At 36.1% G+C, this 19,185-nt stretch overlaps 1 protein-coding gene across 3 annotated transcripts in view; it reads left to right on the plus strand.

The window, feature by feature from the left end:
• PDS5A (PDS5 cohesin associated factor A) overlaps positions 1–19,185 on the plus strand; it is an 80,511-nt gene that overhangs the window by 44,424 nt on the left and 16,902 nt on the right. For all 3 annotated transcript variants that reach the window (XM_057407560.1, XM_057407563.1, XM_057407561.1), the window contains exons 12-26: positions 2,397–2,548; positions 6,062–6,175; positions 6,819–6,900; positions 7,692–7,740; positions 7,862–8,001; positions 9,182–9,297; positions 10,046–10,151; positions 11,613–11,773; positions 14,437–14,560; positions 15,746–15,904; positions 16,152–16,220; positions 16,887–17,023; positions 17,727–17,850; positions 18,124–18,328; positions 18,841–18,955. In XM_057407560.1, coding sequence (XP_057263543.1) covers positions 2,397–2,548; positions 6,062–6,175; positions 6,819–6,900; positions 7,692–7,740; positions 7,862–8,001; positions 9,182–9,297; positions 10,046–10,151; positions 11,613–11,773; positions 14,437–14,560; positions 15,746–15,904; positions 16,152–16,220; positions 16,887–17,023; positions 17,727–17,850; positions 18,124–18,328; positions 18,841–18,955 — 1,853 coding nt within the window. The remainder of the gene's footprint in view (positions 1–2,396; positions 2,549–6,061; positions 6,176–6,818; positions 6,901–7,691; positions 7,741–7,861; positions 8,002–9,181; positions 9,298–10,045; positions 10,152–11,612; positions 11,774–14,436; positions 14,561–15,745; positions 15,905–16,151; positions 16,221–16,886; positions 17,024–17,726; positions 17,851–18,123; positions 18,329–18,840; positions 18,956–19,185) is intronic.

Raw genomic sequence — 19,185 nt, forward strand, 5'->3', positions numbered from 1 at the left:
TCAGGTACTTTTTCCTTTATACTGGAGTAACTTTAAAAACCTGAAAACTTAGGGAAGAGTTTTGACAGTTGACTTCTGTTCCCATTTCTCTCAGCAGCCTTTGTGGCGTAGGGAGTCTCTTTGTGAGAACAGGCTTTTTACCTCGTCAGCTTGAAGTCAGAAGCTATAGAATGAGACCCCATAAGAACAGACTCCCATCTTCTATTTCTCTGTGCACACTTTTTTCTGCATGTGTTAGTTTTGATGGCTGCTCCTCTGTGAGTGTTAAAAACCATCGTGGCTTTTTCCAGGTGAAGGAGAAAGATTTCCAGATGTTAATATTCTTAACTCTATGTAAGGAACAGGTTAGCTATTCCAGGAGGTATAGGATTGTCCTGAAATTGAATAACAGGTTTATTTTTTTTAATAACTCAGCCCACCATTCTTCAGTGAGGGAGTTTAATTATGCTGGTTAACCAAGGAAGCTAAGACTGTCAAAAGTAGTTTGTTAATTAAATCATGGTAATACTTCTCTTACCTGAGTCTCCCTTTTAAGCTGATCATCATGTTCCCCTTTATTTTCAGTTGCCTTCGTCTTTTACCCTCTTGTATGCTATTTGAGCTTTAATTCCCAGTAGCACCTGACTCTTATCCACCCCTCCAAACTGTATCTGCTCTTCAGTGACTTGCTTCCATTGTGTCTCAAAGCGTTCTCTGAAGGATTCTGTCCAGTGCCTTCCATCTTCTCATCTTCTGCCTGAAACTGGCTTTCTGCCTGCTCTGACTTATACTCTCTACAGTAGTTTCAATGATGAGGAATCTATTGATACTCCAAACCTTCTTTCCATACAACTCTTTGTTAAGTATTCTGCTTTCATTTTAGGCTTATTTTTTCTAGAATCATTCATTGCAATCCTTAATCCATTGTCTTCTGGTAATAGTTTTGTCATCCTTCTTGTCTTGCATAGGAAATCTGATTGCATTGTAAGGGTATATCTGAACACATTAAAATATTAATACTTTTCTGAAAATGTTTCCTCTTTCAGACCTTTATTTTCTTTAAAATGTGCTTTAGATCACAGTGGGTGAGAAGTTGAACAATTACATCTATGTATATCTAAATGTTTTCTCTTTTCTGAAAACAGTGTTATACTTTATGCTGTCAAAGTCATTGCCTGTTACTTGTGGTTTTAATATTTAAGAAATCTGTAGCAAAACACAATTCTATTTTTCCATCTTCTTGATATAACCTACTCCAGCAGCTAGTGGTGTGTAAGACTGTTGTGCTAACATATTATCTTCAAGATTTTTACTTTCTTTGCCCTTTAAGAAAAGGAAGTCAATCAGTAAAACTGTTAAGAAATTAAACCTGCAGTATCACTTAGTGTTATTAAAACAAACCCTCAGTGTAAAAAAAAAAAAAAAAAGTAAAAAATGATGCGCTGTGTGAATAGTAGTATCTACGTTTATGCTTGACAGGGTGAAATGATTTGAGTGTTGGTAGTCATTGGAGGTCAAGACCAAACCTGATATCTGGTGTGTTCTGGAAGAAATCCTCTTCAGTTTGAATTTCATGCATTTCTTTTAAATGGTGAGGGAAACAAATTTCTGCTGGAGTTGTCTCTATAAATAATTCAGTGGGAGGCGCTATTCTCTCTAGATTAATCCTCAGTCTGTTTTGGTATGATTCCTTGCGCAAATCATCATAGGGGCGGTTATGGATCTTGTCTGTTAAAGTGGTTAATAACGAGAGATTTCCTGTTTACATGAGGGAATAAAGTAGTGACCACCAAAAACAAGGATGAAAACCCAGGAATTCCAGCTGTGGAAGTTGTAGTCTGACTTTTTCCTGGATCCCTGGAGTCTTGCTGTGGTTAGTTTGATGCTTCAGCAAAAAGTGCCTTTCCCGCTGTCCTGAAAGTGGCCTGAGTTCAAGCTCTGTCAGGTTTAGCTAGGCCTAAGCTCTGGATCTCCCATTTCTAGACAAGTGTGCTGTAAGACAGTGTAAGGCTTTGTGGGGAGAAAGAAGTCTGCCACCTTTGCTTGGTGCCCGTTTCTGAATAGGTAAGTCTTCCTTTTTCAGCCAGTATTTGGAACTTATTCAGGCATACGTGTTAAGCTGTATTTTAAAAAATAAACTAGTTCCCAGATTTTCTTTTCTCAGCACAGAGGTTTACCGGATTCCTCTGTGTAGGCAATACTTCATTTGCATAGTACAGGAAGGAAACCCCTTGTGTAGTCTTTACAAATTCTCATTTAGAGGCTCTAAACAGCACTTTTCAGCTTTTGAAGTGTCTTAAGTGTAGGAGATCAGAATATGTTTTCATGCTTCTGTATCTTTACTGTGTTTTATGTATGTTTGGTACTTATTTACCAAAACCACTTCCTCACCTCCTTTTTATTTCTTCCTCCACAAGTGGCGAGTAAGAAAAGAAGCTATGATGGGGCTTGCGCAGCTATACAAGAAGTATTGTCTTCATGCAGAGGCTGGAAAAGATGCTGCAGAGAAAGTGAGCTGGATAAAGGATAAACTTTTGCACATATATTATCAAAATAGCATTGATGACAAGTGAGTCAACCTAAGCCTCCATAATTCTAGTTTTTTTATAGTGATAAAAAATACTCTGCAAATAATTGCTTATCCTGAAAAGCTGTTATATCTCATCCTGTATTTTTAGTTTCAAGTATGATGTATTTCATTATCATATCATATCATTAAGATATTCAGGATGGTTGCATTACTTGGTCATGTGTTCATTCTGTTTACTGTGATGATAGTAAATGGTCATTAACTAACTACTGCATGGAAAAAAAACTGTCAAATTTCTTGTTTACTGTACCCAGTTCTTGTTTGTATTGCTACTTCCCAGAAACTACAGTGTTAAAATGCATGATCTGTAAATATTGTGCATTTATGTACCACAGTATATGCACAGACATCTCCTTTTGGTATGCTGTGTAGAAATGGACCCTTCAGTTAGATCAAAAGCTGAAGAAATATCAAGGTGCTTCTGGTGTTGTCTAGTCTTACCAGTTTTGTCAGTCAGTCCCTTAATTTTTTTGAAATAATATTTTGGCTTAAAGCATTTTGAAGATAGTTTTCAACTCTCACTATTAATTCTTTGCTTTCATAAGGAGAGCCAAACTCTGCAATCATACAAAGGATTTCAGACTAGATTTTTAATACTGCAGACTCAGAAATTTCTTCATAGTGTTCTTTAGCATCTCAGTTATACAGTCTGCTACCTCAGTATGTTTCATAATCTTGGTGACTAGTCTTAGTGACTAGTGAATAGGCTAATAGCCTCCTTCAGTTGCCAGTTATGATAGTGAATTCTTACCACTGCAGTGGTGAAGGCTCTTATTTTGTTCATCTGGCTGATCATAATTACACTGCAAGTCTGCTGAGGTAGAAGTATCAAATAGTGAAAAATGAGGGAATCTTTACATAGTTTAAACAAAGCTAATTCTGCATATGTATCGGCATCAAATATACTTTAATTTGCATATTTGATAGATTCATTCGTGGGGTTTTTTTCTATCATGTTCATGACTTGCTGTCAGTACACAGGTTTGATGGTGAGCAGAGAATGAATCAGAAGTTCCATACTGAATGGTGCAGATGTTTTCAATGTTCCTGCTCATGAGAAATGTGGAAAACTGTCAGGGAAGTGAGGCAAGGAGTTTTAAACAAAGATTATGTCATCAAAACTGAGTTTCTTTGACGGGATTTCTTCTGAAAGTCTGATTAAGCCATTGAATCTGGTCTTTTCATTAGTAGGTATGGATTGTATACTGTTTCTTCTGTGGGTATCCAGTGGAAGATTGGCAGCCTGACTTTCAGTGTTTCTCTAGTTCAGTTTGGTACCGTGAGGGTGGTGAGGTACTGAAACAGGTTGCCCAGAGAAGTTGTGGATGCCCCATCGCTGGAAGTGATCAAGGCCAGGTTGAATGGGGGTTTGAACTAGTGGAAGGTGTTCCTGCCTATGGCAGGGGACTTGGAACTAGATAATCTTGAAGGTCCCTTCCAATCCAAACTATTCTATGATTCTATGAATTTTCCGTCAAATTAGACTGACAATGAAGTTCTTGCTCAGTCACAGCATTGGGTTGTTTTCTCCATCTCAGGGGATAATAATGTATTTCAATGTCATGATTTTCAGAATTAGAAAGTTAGTACTTTTAGCACCTGAAGAGCTGTAGATATGCTATGATCTTTTAAAAGAGAATCCATCCAATCTTTTAAATATGCAGGCATAGGTCATAATTAGCCAACTCTAGCCTGTGTTCCTTCCATAATGAGGGAGGAGTATAAAGAGTAACAATGAGCACCTGTCTGAGCCTTGGAATATTTTCTGTTGTGTGCAGAGGACAGCACAAGTTCTCTCAAAAATAATAGTACAGTATCACACACTATTCAGGCATGAAGTAGAACAGAACAAATTTTCTCCACACATCCTTAACTCTTTCACTTTATAATGATGTTACTTGACTATTGATATGCATGTCTACTCAAACAGTTCTTATGGTTAGAAGTTCTCAATCTTATCAGCTGTGTGCTCTGGGCTTCTTTGTCTTACAATAAATGCACAGAGAAAGAAGTAAGATAACCACATCTTAAATACTGCCCTGTTACCCACTCTTGATACACTAGCCAGTGTGACCCAGAGGTATTCCCTATTTGTAAATCTTTACCCTAACGAACGTGGACCAGGAAAGGCATGATACAGTCTCCCCATGTGGATTGACAGTTTCTAGAGCATATAGAATAGAATGACAGAATGAACTAGGTTGGAAGAGAACTTTAAGATAGTCACATCCAACTTTTACCCTGGACTGCCAAGTCCACCACTAAACCATGTCAACTAAGGGAAATGTTTCTACATGTCTGTAGAAACATGGGCTAGAGCCATGTTCATAAATTAAGGTAACTCCGATGCCACCAATCGCCTAGCATGTTAAATAAGAGATGGAGTCCCCTGAGATCTGAAGATCCCCAAGAGATTTAGTTCTTGGAGTCATCAGTAGTAAAATGTATATTTATGTATGTTTAAAGGCAGAAAGCCAGGTTTTCTTTAATATGTACAGGGTACCTTGAAATAGTTGTATCCATATTCATGGTCATACTTTTATTCTTCTGCCTTGCCATTCCTCTTGGAATTTTCTTTGAGCAGAAACAAAGTGTGTTTGAAACCTGTGCTGCCTTGTATGATCTTTGTATAAGACACTCCCAAAGTACTTACTGCTTGTGAATCATGGTGAAATAGTTTGTAAAATTAACTACACAAGGTGTTTGTCCATAAATATATCGTATAGTTTGAACATCGTGCACAGGTCTCATTGCTGTGGATTAAATGAATGCGTGAATTATTTCTTCATTTGGGGATGGTTATTAATGAACTGTACAGTCATATTTTGTAGTTCAAGTTTTGTATTTTATGTAAAACTTTAAATATGTGTTATCCTTTTTTTAAAAGGGGACAGTTGGAGACCATTTTTGCTGGTTTGGTTTGCTCTCACTTAGTTTTCCTTTTGGTGCTTTTGTTGTATACCTTCTGGTGCTCCTTTGTCTCCGCCTTTTTAATGCTGATTTTTAGCTCCTCTAGTAGAATACACAAATATAACTCCGGGGGGGGGAGGAAGTAAAAATCTGAAGTATCCTTGCGGGAAGCGTTAAGATAAAACTGAGGAAAAAAAGCAAAACATTTGAAACTACTTATTTTTCTTCTCTATTTGGGCTCTTTATTCTCTGTATCCCTCTGTCTTTTTTATGAGAGTGAACAAAGAATGGTTCTCAGAGCCTAGAGAAAAAAAGAGAATTTGGATGGTGACAAATAAAGCAGTTACTCCCTCTTAAAGGTAAATATGAAAGAACATGGACAAGCTCTCAAGAAGCAGTTCTTGCTAATCTTTCTATCAACAGTGGAAAAGATCTTTACAGATGAGAAAAAGACCACTACTTTTTTTTCTTCTCTGATGAAAAATCTAATTTCAGTGACTTCTGATATTTCTTAGGTTTTTCAGCTGTCTAAAAGTTATCACCACTTTTGGAAATGTACAGTTTTTATCTCTTTTCCTGCAGATTATTAGTAGAAAAAATCTTTGCTCAGTATCTTGTTCCACACAATTTGGAAACGGAAGAGCGAATGAAGTGCTTGTACTATTTGTATGCTAGTTTGGATCCAAATGCTGTCAAGTGAGTATAGTTTCTATTGAGAAAATGCTTGCTTTCTCAGCTTTTTCCAACATCTATATAATCATCCTTGTAGTATCAGCATTTAGATAAAAATATAAGTAATTGATGCTTAGTATTATTTGCAAGAGTATTTCAAAACATTTCTCTTTTATATAGAAAATCCACATGTCCATTAGACAAAACAATACCTTGATATTTGAAGACTGATTTTATCCATTTGTTTTCATCCAGTGACCATAATGCAGACTTAAAAATGTCCAACTAGTAAATTCTAGATTGGCTCTATATTAGGGTCCATAATGAAGGTATCTGTAACTGAATTCTTATTTATACTGGCCTGTGTTTTATGTTGGGAAATGTTATTTTCAAGATGATTTGTGTGTTTGTGAGACATACTGTGGCTGTCCCACATATGTGAAATTGTTCCAAGCAGAATAATAAGAGAGGGGATGTTCTGTAAAAAGAGAAAATCAGTTCCACCTTGTTTGGAACAGGTTTGTTTACTACTTGGTAGGTTTTGATTGTACCTAGCAGATGTTGCACTTGTATTAGTAAACAGGATTGGTTATTTATGTTGCATCTAGCATGTTCTTGTCATGGATAAATGGGTAAGCTTTTCTTTTCTGGTTTTGCACTTTTGCAGAGCACTGAATGAGATGTGGAAGTGCCAGAACATGCTAAGGAGTCACGTACGAGAATTACTAGACTTGCATAAGCAACCCACTGTACGGTTTTGAAAATATTAACACTTTATACAGTGGACCTGCTAGACTAATTTATCGGGGGGTGTTTAATACTATATTATTGTTTCTGCAATGTGAATTTGTTATTCTGCTGATTTCTATATGTAGAAAATGTTCTGTTCTCATGAAGTAAAGTTGATTTCAGTAATGCTTAAATGTATATGGTCTCCTAAAGTTTACTGTTATTTTATATTACTGGTCAGTAACTTTGGGAAAAGTAAAAAAAAAAAAATCATCGGCGTGTTTTTGTCTGCTTTTGACAGGCCTTTTTTTGTTTTCATTTTACAGTGTACTTTGAGAGCGGAATATGTTGTGATGTAAAGCAATGATTTAGTTGTTTGCTCGAAAACAAAAGTTTTTTAGTATTTATACTGAAATTTTATTTATAAGCATATTTTCTTCAAACTACCACAAACTTTAAGTAGAAGGGCATTGCTTTGGGGGTGTGGTGTGTTTTGGAGTTGGATATGGAGGAATTGTTTGGGGGTTTTTATTGAGGTTTTTTACCCAACAGCTTATTTTAATCTGTTATATGAATTAGTGAAATTTTTTAGCTTTTTGATATTGCAAGGTTTTTTCCCCCCTTATTCTGTGTGTAGTAGCTGCTAATGATGCTGCTATACTATTCTAGTGCTCATTCTTAAAATAGAAACATAAACCATAAGATTCCAGAGTAGACTGTAGTGCTGGAGAGCTAACAGATCAGCTTAAAGGTGTATTTGTGTAAGGGACATATCACTGATTTGTTCGTTTGTTTTTGCTGTTGTCCTCAGTCAGAAGCAAACAGTGCTGCCATGTTTGGAAAGCTGATGACCATAGCAAGTAAGTGCTAATGAGTTCTGTAAACTGTTATTGCAGCATTCCTGGAAATTTTATTTCTGTGAATATTGGCATACTGAAGTGGCACACTTTATCTTATGATGAATCGTGTTTAATCATACAGAAAACCTTCCAGATCCTGGAAAAGCACAAGATTTTGTGAAGAAATTCAATCAGGTTCTGGGAGACGATGAGAAACTTCGGTCCCAGCTTGAGCTGCTAATTAGCCCTACGTGTTCTTGCAAACAGGCAGATGTCTGTGTGGTAAGGAAATGGAAAAGCAAGCTTTCACACTTCAAATGTTTGTGCTTAAACCGATTCTTTGGAGTTCATGGTCTCCTTTGGTACTTTAACAGGATTTTTATTTTATGAAAATCAGAAAAATATACCTTTTTGGTTAACCTGTAGAGATTATGGAAAATACAGTTTATGATCATAATCTTGCTTCCTGTTGAAAACATTAGCTTTATTCCTTCCTGGAAATATGAGCATCAAGAATGAAATCTAAAAGACTAACATAGTCTTCTGTGGTTCTTAAATTGTCTTCTGACACTGGTGAAATTTCTGAGTACCAACAAGCCAGATATTATACTCTGAAATTTGTACAGGGAAGGGAACAGAATGACCTTAAGAACTATGTCCACATCACTTGATATAGAAAGTATGCCTCCTTCTAAGCTAGTAAACTTTGTTCATTGGGAATGCAGTGATGCAGTTTCAAAAGGAAGGTTTCTTCCCTCTTCCTGAAAATAATTTAGCATAACAGAACAATTTCCTGGTTTGTAGGGTCTGCAGCATTCAGCCATTTAGGAGAAGGAATGTCAAGAAGTCATTTCTTTTGAGAGATTTTTAGACTCGCGCTCAAAACAGAAAATAACTTCTTGTTCACCTTCTGCTGGGTTTGCAGCTGAATTTAGTGCTCTTGACATCTGGGGCATTCAGAGGGGAAAACCAGGTTTTTGGATCCAGAGCAAGTACATAGGATCTGAACATCTGTTGTAGCAAAGGTAGTGTGCTTCTGCACATCTGCAAGTAGTGCTGTTTTTTTCATTGTTTCTTATGAAACCTCACATATACAACAGGGCTACCTACAGATTTATGCGTTACTCGTCAGTGTAGATATTTAAATTGCATCTACATTGCACTTAGGTGTCCCTTGACTCTGTTTTGGTTCTGGCTTGCAATTCCTTAAGAAACTATGAAGAGCTCTTCTAAATGAAGAACATTTAGAAACCTAAATGCATCTTGCATTCAAGTAGTTTGTAAAGCATGTCTGCTTTCAATATAATGTGATAAAGATCTGGAGCTAACAGCCCCCCTTAGAATATGTTTCACTGTATAGACAATCTGTGGTTAGAAGAAGTGGCTATACTTAGCTTATTCAACATGCTTAAGAAGTAAGTAAAATGAGTACAATTCTTGTTTGTATCTAACATTCTTGTAGAGAGAGATAGCCCGGAAACTCGCAAATCCTAAGCAGCCAACAAATCCTTTTCTGGAAATGGTCAAATTTCTCTTGGAAAGAATTGCCCCTGTACATATTGACTCGGAAGCCATTAGGTAAGTTTCAAAGATCATACTAACTCATAATGATTGTAAAGATGATCTGAATGACGAGGGATAGGGGTTTTAGAAAGGGGGTATTTTCTTGGGATTTAGATTAATCTGTTGTAGAAGTAAAAAATAATACTTTTTAAAAATAAATATTTTATGTAGATGTCTTAGTTTCCAGCAGCCTGGGTGGCTGGGCTTGCAGAGGATGCAGTTTTACAGGGTTTTTTAATACTTCTTTGCAGTGTTGTCTGCAAATGATTTTTAAAAAATCAGTAGTTGTTCCTGGTGAAACTGCTATTTGTGGAACTTCTGGTGAAAATTACGATCATAATTTTCACATAATTAACTGCAACAGTCCTGCATATAGCAGGTGAAGTAATTAGCTTTTGTGGGATTGTGTAAGAGTGTTTGGATTTCTTTTGAGACTGTCTGGCAAGCTAATTGCATTCGGAAACTCATGCAACTGTGTGTTGAGCTGAATGCTGCCAACATGATGAGTTTTCTTTGGGGGTTTTTGTTTGTTTTATTCCTTCACCCTTTCTCCCCAGAAAAATTAAGTCTGTATAAAGCTTAACTCGGAAGAAAAAGGAATGGTTGAATACCTTGATTACAAAACAAAACCAAAAAATCAAACTCCACACAACCTTCCCCCATAACGAACTATTGTGTTCCCTTTATTTATTGTCAAAACCAAGTAATCTTTGTACATTGTCACACTCATTTGCTTTTTTTCTTTTTGTGTCTGTTATTTCAGTGCACTAGTAAAACTAATGAATAAATCCATAGAGGGGACAGCTGATGATGAAGAGGAGGGTGTAAGTCCTGACACTGCTATTCGTGCAGGACTTGAACTTCTCAAGGTAATCTACATTAATGCACCTATAGTTTGTAATGGAAGGGACAAAAGTGGTATGACTAATGAATTAATGTTAGCATGGTTTTAATAGTTATTATTTAGATAATTACTTTTTCAATGTATGAATGTGTTTAGTTATTTAATACTTGAGAAAAGAATAATGTAAGGAATGGTTGTGTTTTTTTTTAAAGAAGTATGGTTTGAAAAGGGTGCCTAGGCTTTAAATACGCACATTAAAGCAGAAATTGGTTTCTACTTAGGGGAGTCATTTAGAAGAAAGTGCAGAGGTAAAGTGAGAGGAACAGAAATGGGGAAATTAGGAGGGGTACATTCTTTGGGGCCTGTGTGATCCTGGAAGGAGGGCAAGCAATAAACTGAAGAGCCAAGTTATGTAGAGGGGAAAAAAGGAGGATGGAGGAACTTGTGTTCCCCGTGGTGATGAGAGATGGCTGGAGTAGAAAGAAGGATTTGAAATATTTGAAAAACATCTGTGATGGATTTGGCAGCTCACTGATGAGACATTACTTTTAACATGTTACAAAGGGAAGTATGAAAGCATAAGAGAGAGAGAAGGGCAAGGTTACATAATTTTCTTTTCAGAAGTGTGAGTGAATGAGGTGGAGTTTATGGAGACACATCACACCAAATTTGGTAATGGCAACCATGGTAGAAATAGTTATATGGAAGCATGCAAAGAAGTAATGTAACTTGGAAATCTGCCAGGGTTGAAGATTCTGTTGCTGTGACATGGATATTTTTGAGAATGTTATTTCATTCACTGATACTTGTGCAAGTGGGCAACTCTGATCAAAGAAACCAAGACAAATCCAAAGATTTCACAAAATACATGCAACTTTTCATTCTTCTCCCTACCTTACATTATCTGAAATTTAGTTAATATAGTTTTGCTTTGGGAGAAGCTCTTGTTCTCTCCTATGTTACCTTGAATGTCTGCATGCTTAGTTTTTTTGATGTTTATTCTATTTAACGGGGTGTGTTATATTTCATTAGCTTTAGATTAAAAGGCTAGTAATCCATTTTGTTTGTAGGTACCTTACCTTCCTCGATGTCTTTTCTGCTCAGAGACTATAGGTTCTGGAGAAGCTAAGATTTCAGTTCAGTTAAATTAAGTTGAAAAAAAACCCATTCTTAAGTATATTGTAATATAGATGAATACTTTTGAATAAGTGTTCATTTTAATAAATACATTTACATATTCAAGTAATGTAGCATCTTACAAAATATTTGGAGGATGGGAGGCCCTGAAGAACAAAGCATAGATTAGTTTATTTGAAAATGTTTATATCACATTCCCCAAAATGGACTTACTGAACGTAATAATCTCATGTGAGCATGTAATAGCTATTGATGATGATGGTAATGCTCATAAACAGCCATAATTTTGTTTTTCTGATGATTCAGTAACCGTAAATAAATACACCTTTGTTTTAATGTCTATCTGCAGGTTCTGTCCTTTACACATCCTACCTCGTTCCACTCTGCAGAGACCTATGAGTCTCTGCTTCAGTGCCTCAGGATGGAAGATGATAAGGTAGCTGAGGCAGCCATACAGATTTTCAGAAACACGGGTCACAAAATAGAAACAGATTTGCCACAGATAAGATCGTGAGTGTATTTCTTTACATGCTGCTTTTCATACCTAGATTTCTTCCTCTTGATCGTTTATTCAGTATGTTGCCCCTAAAATTAACTTTATAGTCTTGTAAATGTGAACAGCTTCTCTTCCATTATTTTGTATTCCTTTACTACCTTTCTGTCTCTTCATTTTTTGTGTTCTGGGAATGTTTGTGTATTTATTGAAGATGATAGGTGGTACTTAAAACTCTTCTTATAGTAGGCATATTAAAAGCAGTGTGTAGTATGTTTCCCAGGTTACAAAATAAGCAACAGCAAGAATATGCTGAAGATATAATTCTTTGGCATCGTTTCTACTCCTATCTGCCCTTCATGCAGTTTTTCTATCTTTGTAAGGAAGAAAAGTATAATCTGTGATGGCTCACAGCTCTGTTTGTTATGAAACAAGTTGGGAAACGAGATCCAAAAGCAGGCATGAATTTCTAACAAAGAATAATTGGCTCTCTGTAAGTCATCATTATACAATTCATGCTTTAACTGCTGATTAAAGTGGCATAATCTACTAGGTATTCACAAGCTATTGAAAACCTTGTGGGTAACATCTAAGACCTTAAAATTAGCCTCTTAGTAACTAACCGAGATTATACAGCACAGGTTTCAAATTCTTCTTTGTTGAAATAGCATCTGGAATATTACCATGCTGAATTGCATACCAGCGTACACATGAAGTTTTCAGGGAACTGAAAAGGCAACCTGAGCAATTTTTGTGGATTTGAGTCAGATTTTGGGCAAAAGAAAAATGTTGGAAGTTCACATACAAGACTCCTTTGAAGACACTTGTAGGAGTGAAGAGAAGAAAAAGCACAGCAATCCCCATTGCCAGTATAGTTCCCAGTATAGTTGTCTGTACTTCCAGTTGTCTGTACTTCCATACTAGAGTTTAGTCAAAACTGCACATTGCTGGGGTATGCCATCTTCTGTCAAAGGAGCTCATATTGCTGACGTTTGTTTTGTCTTCATGCCTTAGCAAGGTATTGCTGAAGTATAGTCTGGGCAGTCTCAAATAACTTAAAAATATAACTGTCAAAACGGAGGTTTAGCCTTTGGGATGGTTTACAAGCAAGTCAGGTTAATGTTCTGAAAGCCAAAACCACCAGGTCAGTGTGTTTACAGTGACACAAAAAGAAGTCTGAGGACAAGTAGATGTTCCAGATTTTATATTCAGAAATCTTTAACATAAATGGAAGATTTTATATAATCAGCAAGATAGTTTGTTTCAAGTGACCTGTGTTTTGTTGTTATGTTGGGTGTTTTTAAAGCACTTGTTTAAAGCAAGCAGGCTGCTTCCTGTCCTTTGAAGTAGTTTTCACCAGCAGTAGCCCAAGTTCTTCCTCATGTGGACTGCCATATGTATCTAGAGTGATGGAAGCATTGGGCATGCTCAGATAGAGCCTGTGCACTATGTGTAAACTTGTAGATGTAAACATTTAAAGGTGCATGTAAACATGTCAGGTTTCACCTTTTGTAGATCTATGTCAGTTGTGGTGTGAGGAGGTATATGGTGTGTAAATGGGGCATCAGTGCTTGACAAAGTCCCTTTAATGTGCCCATATTTACACTATGAAAACTGTAGGTTAAGCATTGAAGCTTATTTTAACTAGCTTTTACTGAATTCTTTGCTATTTTGGTTCTTAATGCAATTTGTGGAGTCTTGGCAGGTTTGAGAAGAGACATTTTTCGTACTTCAGGATACTCTTAACATTTTTCTAGGAAATCTTCTGTTTGTTTTGGGGTTTTGTATGTTTTTTGATGAAATTGCATGAGAATTCATTCTTTCAACCCTTCAAGCTGTTCTTCCACCTCGTTGCTCATCTCAGTTATGTAGATTGTGTCAGTGAAGGCTGGACACTAAATAATCCATGTACTAAATGCTGTATTGTTACTCTACCTCTCAAGAGCACAAGGAATTTTCTTTTAGGTGATTCTCTCCCTCGGACTCTTTCTAGGTAATTTTGTTTTCTCCTGTCAGTTGCTGGATGAGTTGTGTGGTAAACCTCATGAGTAGTGTCTCAGATGGTGACCTCTTGCTTTCCAGTGCTCTCATAAGTGGAACCAACCAGTCTCACCAACCTTGACCTGGGCTCTAGAGTGGCTTCTGCCCTGCTCTTGCCTTCCATGGCCTCTTAGCAGTAGATAGATTTCATGGAATTCAAATGCAAAAGCTCAAAACCAAGCAGTTGTTTACATGAGTATATGTTGCAGTTAAAGACCAAAGGTTAAGCAGTAAAGGCATATAAATATACTGCTGTTTAATGGTTACTCCTAGCTTTCATAGATTTCCTTCAGCCCTGTCACTTCAAAGCTTGGGTAATAACCCCAGGTGTTTACCTTAGCTGAACCTGTCAGTTCCCCCCACCTTCTATTTGGCTTCCTAAACTGCATTATTATGATCAGTATTTTCTTTTGTGCTTGATTTTTCCCTGTGGGCTTTTTTCTGCTTAAATGTGAACAGTCATATGTTCAACAAGTATTACTTAATACAGTTCCATCCTGCTTTTCACTTATGATCATGATCTTTCCTGAACAGACGTCAAAGGATGGTGAATTTTGAGGATAGATTTGTGTAGATGAAGAGCTTTATTTTTTTGTGGATTGCAAATTGCATTTCGAAATATTTTGTTTAACGTTCACAGAACACTAATTCCCATTTTGCATCAGAAAGCAAAAAGAGGCACTCCTCATCAGGCAAAACAAGCTGTTCACTGTATACATGCCATATTTTCAAATAAAGAAGTGCAACTTGCACAGATCTTTGAGGTATGTCTTTCTTTTTTGTTTTTACAATCTGTTTCTGTTGTTCTTAATTGATACTACTAATTAACATTAATTCAGACTGTTTATTAACATAATTTATGAGGTTGGGAAACCTACAGGTGCATGATAGTCAAGATAAGCTGTTAATATTACATAGCAAATGATTAATGTTTCTCTCTTATAGTCAAGATTTTGTAGTATTCTGATGCCTGATAGATTGGGTATTCCTTTTTTGTCTACACAGGAAAAGTTTGGGGAAAGTAAGCTAAATATGCTGGAATGATGTACACTAAATTCCATGAGGACATTTAGCAGATACTCAATGAGAGATAACATCCTCTACTTTCAAACTTCTATTAAATTGCTTTGCTTTAAGGTCTTTGCAGGTACAGCGCTTTCTGACAAAGGAAGCTAGTGCAGAATAACTACTTGACTCTTAGGCTCAGACATTAGCTTACTGCTTGCTTAGACAAGTTGTAAAGCAGAAAGTCGCCTTCTCCATACCAGAGGGTTTATTAATTTTCACTGTAATCTCTCAAATAATAACATTATTAATCTGCACTTGTCGAATATTTTAGGTCCTTAATCATGGCTATCTCTGAACCTGGTCATAATTCACAAGTGTGAAAAGCTTTGACTTTAAGAGTTTGGTCTCTGCTTAGACTTCTCTGAGAGTGCATGTTCCTTCCATAACACCAAAATATGATGTGAGGATGCTGGGTGATACAGTAGCACAGAATTATCCTGGTGATTGTTTCCTAGCAAAGAAATACTGATTGCTAATAGCAATGTCCCTAGTTGTTTCCAAGTGTTTTTTATTTTCTGCCAGTTGCAGTTACAATTTAGGTTTTCACAGCTCCTGAACAGCATTGAGTCAGTTTTTCCCATGTCTCCCAGGTCTGAATCTATTTCTCCATTAAAATGGGAAGAGATTGTAAAATTTGTTTTGCCCGTATCTCGTGAGATTTTTGGTTACTCTCTTAAATAGGAAATTCTTTCTCCATTTTTATTTGCTAATGTTATTAATTCTTATAGAAAAACTGTGAAACTCAGTAGCAATCCAGCAGGAAAATAAATTATTTTTAGGCATGCTAATTTACTTATTTATATATAGCTGAATATATAGCTTTTATATATATATATATATATATATTTGAATTTATTATTTTTTTTTCCCCCTTTCCTCAGCCTCTTAGTAGAAGTTTGAATGCTGATGTACCAGAGCAACTTATAACTCCATTAGTCTCATTGGGTCATATTTCTATGTTGGCCCCAGACCAGTTTGCTTCTCCAATGAAATCTGTTGTTGCAAACTTCATTGTGAAAGATCTTCTAATGAATGACAGGGTAAGATTTTTTTTTTTTTAAAGTCCTTATTATTCTATTTGCTTGTTGTCAGCTCTGTGGGGAGTAGAGCTTTTTCTGTTAAAGAAATAAATAAAGAAATGTTCTGTAAATGGCTAGCACAGTGATAATTGCATTATAAAAGATCTTTGTGTGAAAGACTGCTTAGTCCTTGATTTTTTTTCCATTTTTACTTCTGCATTTTCTGTATGAGTTGAACCAGTTCTTAAACTTACATGGATGTCTGTAGTCAACAGGTGAGAAAAATGGAAAATTGTGGTCTCCAGATGAAGAAGTTTCTCCAGAAGTACTAGCAAAGGTGAGTGATCTGCTGTCAGTAATAATGCCTATATTTGAGGTTAAAAATCTACTTTTTTTTCCAAGTTGTGAAACAGTATTAAAATAAATCCATTTGAGTACTTTTGCATTAGTCTTCTTAGAATATGCGGTGTTGTGGAGTTTTTGTGGATTATACGCACAGTTGTAGAGCTGTTGAAAGTTATGCATTTTGGTGTCTTCACTTACCAATATTAATTATGCTGAATGTTGAGAAAATTGAGGTTCAAAAGTTTGTTTTCCTTCCAAGAAAATAGATTTGACTTTACTGACTGTAAACAGAATTGAAATAAATTGACACCCTAATAAACTGTATTCATTCAGCTTTATAGGCTATTTACTGTGAACCTTATGGCCATTTCTAGAAATGTTTGTCTAGTTGCTCTTACCTTTAATCATGTAGCAAGTATCTGGCATCATCTAGATGCACATGGTGAGGACACTGAACCATATTTGAAATGTCCTTATGTCACAGACTGCTACTTCCTCCTTCACTCTGTAAATAGGTACTGCTTAGTTCTGTTCCTTAAAAATAAATAGGCTCAAAAAAAATAGGATTCTGTGGAAATGTCAGTTTGACAGCAGCAGGTTTTAGTGACTTACCAACTCTAGGAGGTAATTTCATTGTTGATTTGTTTGTGTTTGATAGGTGCAAGCAATTAAACTTTTGGTACGCTGGCTGTTGGGTATGAAAAACAACCAGTCAAAATCTGCAAATTCCACACTCCGGTTATTATCAGCTATGCTCGTCAGCGAAGGAGACTTGACAGAACAGAAACGGATCAGGTCAGATTTTGTTCCTTTCAGGCTACCATCAGTTTTGTTGTAGAATTTCAAAGAATATTAATTATTTTGGAGTTTCTTTAGAATTTTAAGGTGAGAGAAGTATTGGCTAATGGGTTGTTAGAAAATAGATCTGATTGGAATTCAGTATTAGAAGTGAAATGGCAGAACAAAAATAGGCTTGATACTCCTTTATTGTAATTTACTAATAATCTAACTCTGTAGATATCTTGACAGTAAAAGACATACTAGGAGTAAAAGACCGGCAGGAGTGTCTTTGAAAACAACTGAGTGATGAGATTTAACACACTTGGGAGTTGGGTGATTTTGCGTGGAGCTTTTTTATTCCAGCAGTGAGGTAACTTTGCACCTCATCTTCATTCTGAGGGTGAAGGAAGGAAAGATAAAACCTGTGGCAGAAACATTACTTTCAGTTAGACAGTGATGTGAAAACAAGAGACTTTACTCATTTCAGTGTTTTACTAGAATCAGTTATTTTGTGGGGAAAGCAAGCACCTTATTTTCACAGGTTTGGTTGGATTAATTTAGCTCAATCTGAAGTTATAGAACTGTGATCTAATCTGACAAAGGAAAGCCTTAATTGCTCATTGATCTTAAAAAAAAGAAGAAATCCTGACATGCAAGTAATTTAAGAATCATTGGGTGAGTTTTGTTTTGTTGTTTTTTTCCTCTCCTGTTTGTGTAGTAAATCAGATATGTCTCGACTGCGGTTAGCTGCTGGTAGTGCAATAATGAAGCTTGCGCAGGAACCCTGTTACCATGAAATAATTACTCCAGAACAGTTCCAGCTCTGTGCACTTGTCATTAATGTAAGTAACTGCATCTGAATTGAAGTGACTTTTAATTAATTGAGTTCAGAGTCCTTACATCTGAACTTCTGTTGCTGCTACACTGAGTATTTTCTATTTCTCATTGCAGCTTTTAAAAGTTCTCGAAATTGCAAGATACTTACTGTGCTGCACCTGTTGATATTTTAAAAAGTCTCCTCATAATTCCACCTAGAATGCCTCTTTTATTTTTTGTGTGGTTTTCTGTTTTAAACCCAAGATTTTTATAGTTGCGGTCTTTGTGTTTTGCTGTAGGATGAGTGCTACCAAGTGAGGCAGATATTTGCCCAGAAACTGCATAAGGCACTTGTGAAGTTACTGCTCCCTTTGGAATATATGGCAATCTTTGCTTTGTGTGCCAAAGACCCTGTGAAGGAGAGAAGAGCACATGCCAGACAGTGCTTGCTCAAAAACATCAGTATACGAAGAGAATATATTAAGCAGAATCCTATGGCTAATGGTTAGTATATCAGTAAAATTGTTAAGAATAGTCAAATAGTAAACTGAAAGGAATAATGGTTAAAACTAAAGCAAATTGCTTCTGTAAAGAAATACTGAATAAGTTTAATTTGTTTCCTCATCTTTATATTGGACACATTCAAACCTTAATTTACTTGGTTTAGCATAGCATAAACCATAAAATACTTTTCTGTACATTGCTAAGAATTACACTTGTCAAATATAGTGTTGTTACTGTGGTAGTTGTATTGCTCAAAAAATAAAATGGTGGTATTTGATATTTGAGGCTTTATCACAGTGTTCCTGACGTAAGATTAAGTAGTTTCTTAGTAGTAAAACTCACTAATTTCTTTTTAATGATTTGTTAAAAGTAAAATTTGTAGGAAGAAAATGCAAGTTGAAATTTTTACATTCCACATTTGAAAAAATAATACTTTGAAAAAGTGTTTCTTGTGATGTGCATGTGGGGGTATTATAGATGATATTTATGATTATTTTCTTTTGTTATTGTAGAAAAATTGCTATCCTTGCTGCCTGAATATGTGGTACCATATATGATTCACTTACTGGCACATGATCCAGATTTCACAAAACCTCAGGATATTGATCAACTTCGTGATGTCAAAGAGTAAGTGCCAAATGATTCTAGAATTGTTATGCTGAGAATTTTTCCATGCTTGGAGAAAACTGATTAGGAAGAGAGGTACTCTTCACTTCGTCAATGACATTTTGCAAAACAGTAATCATGAAAGTGTGTAACACTTTAACCAAGGGAAGAAGGCATCAACAATTGCTTAGCAGTATTTGTGAAAGCCCAAATGGTAGCCTGTAGGTCACACCATAGTATACCAAATAAGT

The sequence above is a fragment of the Pezoporus wallicus genome, unplaced genomic scaffold, assembly GCF_028554395.1.
Source record: "Pezoporus wallicus isolate ANWC-B61680 ecotype Strahan unplaced genomic scaffold, APGP_CSIRO_Pwel_v1 contig_2492, whole genome shotgun sequence".
Taxonomy (NCBI): domain Eukaryota; kingdom Metazoa; phylum Chordata; class Aves; order Psittaciformes; family Psittacidae; genus Pezoporus; species Pezoporus wallicus.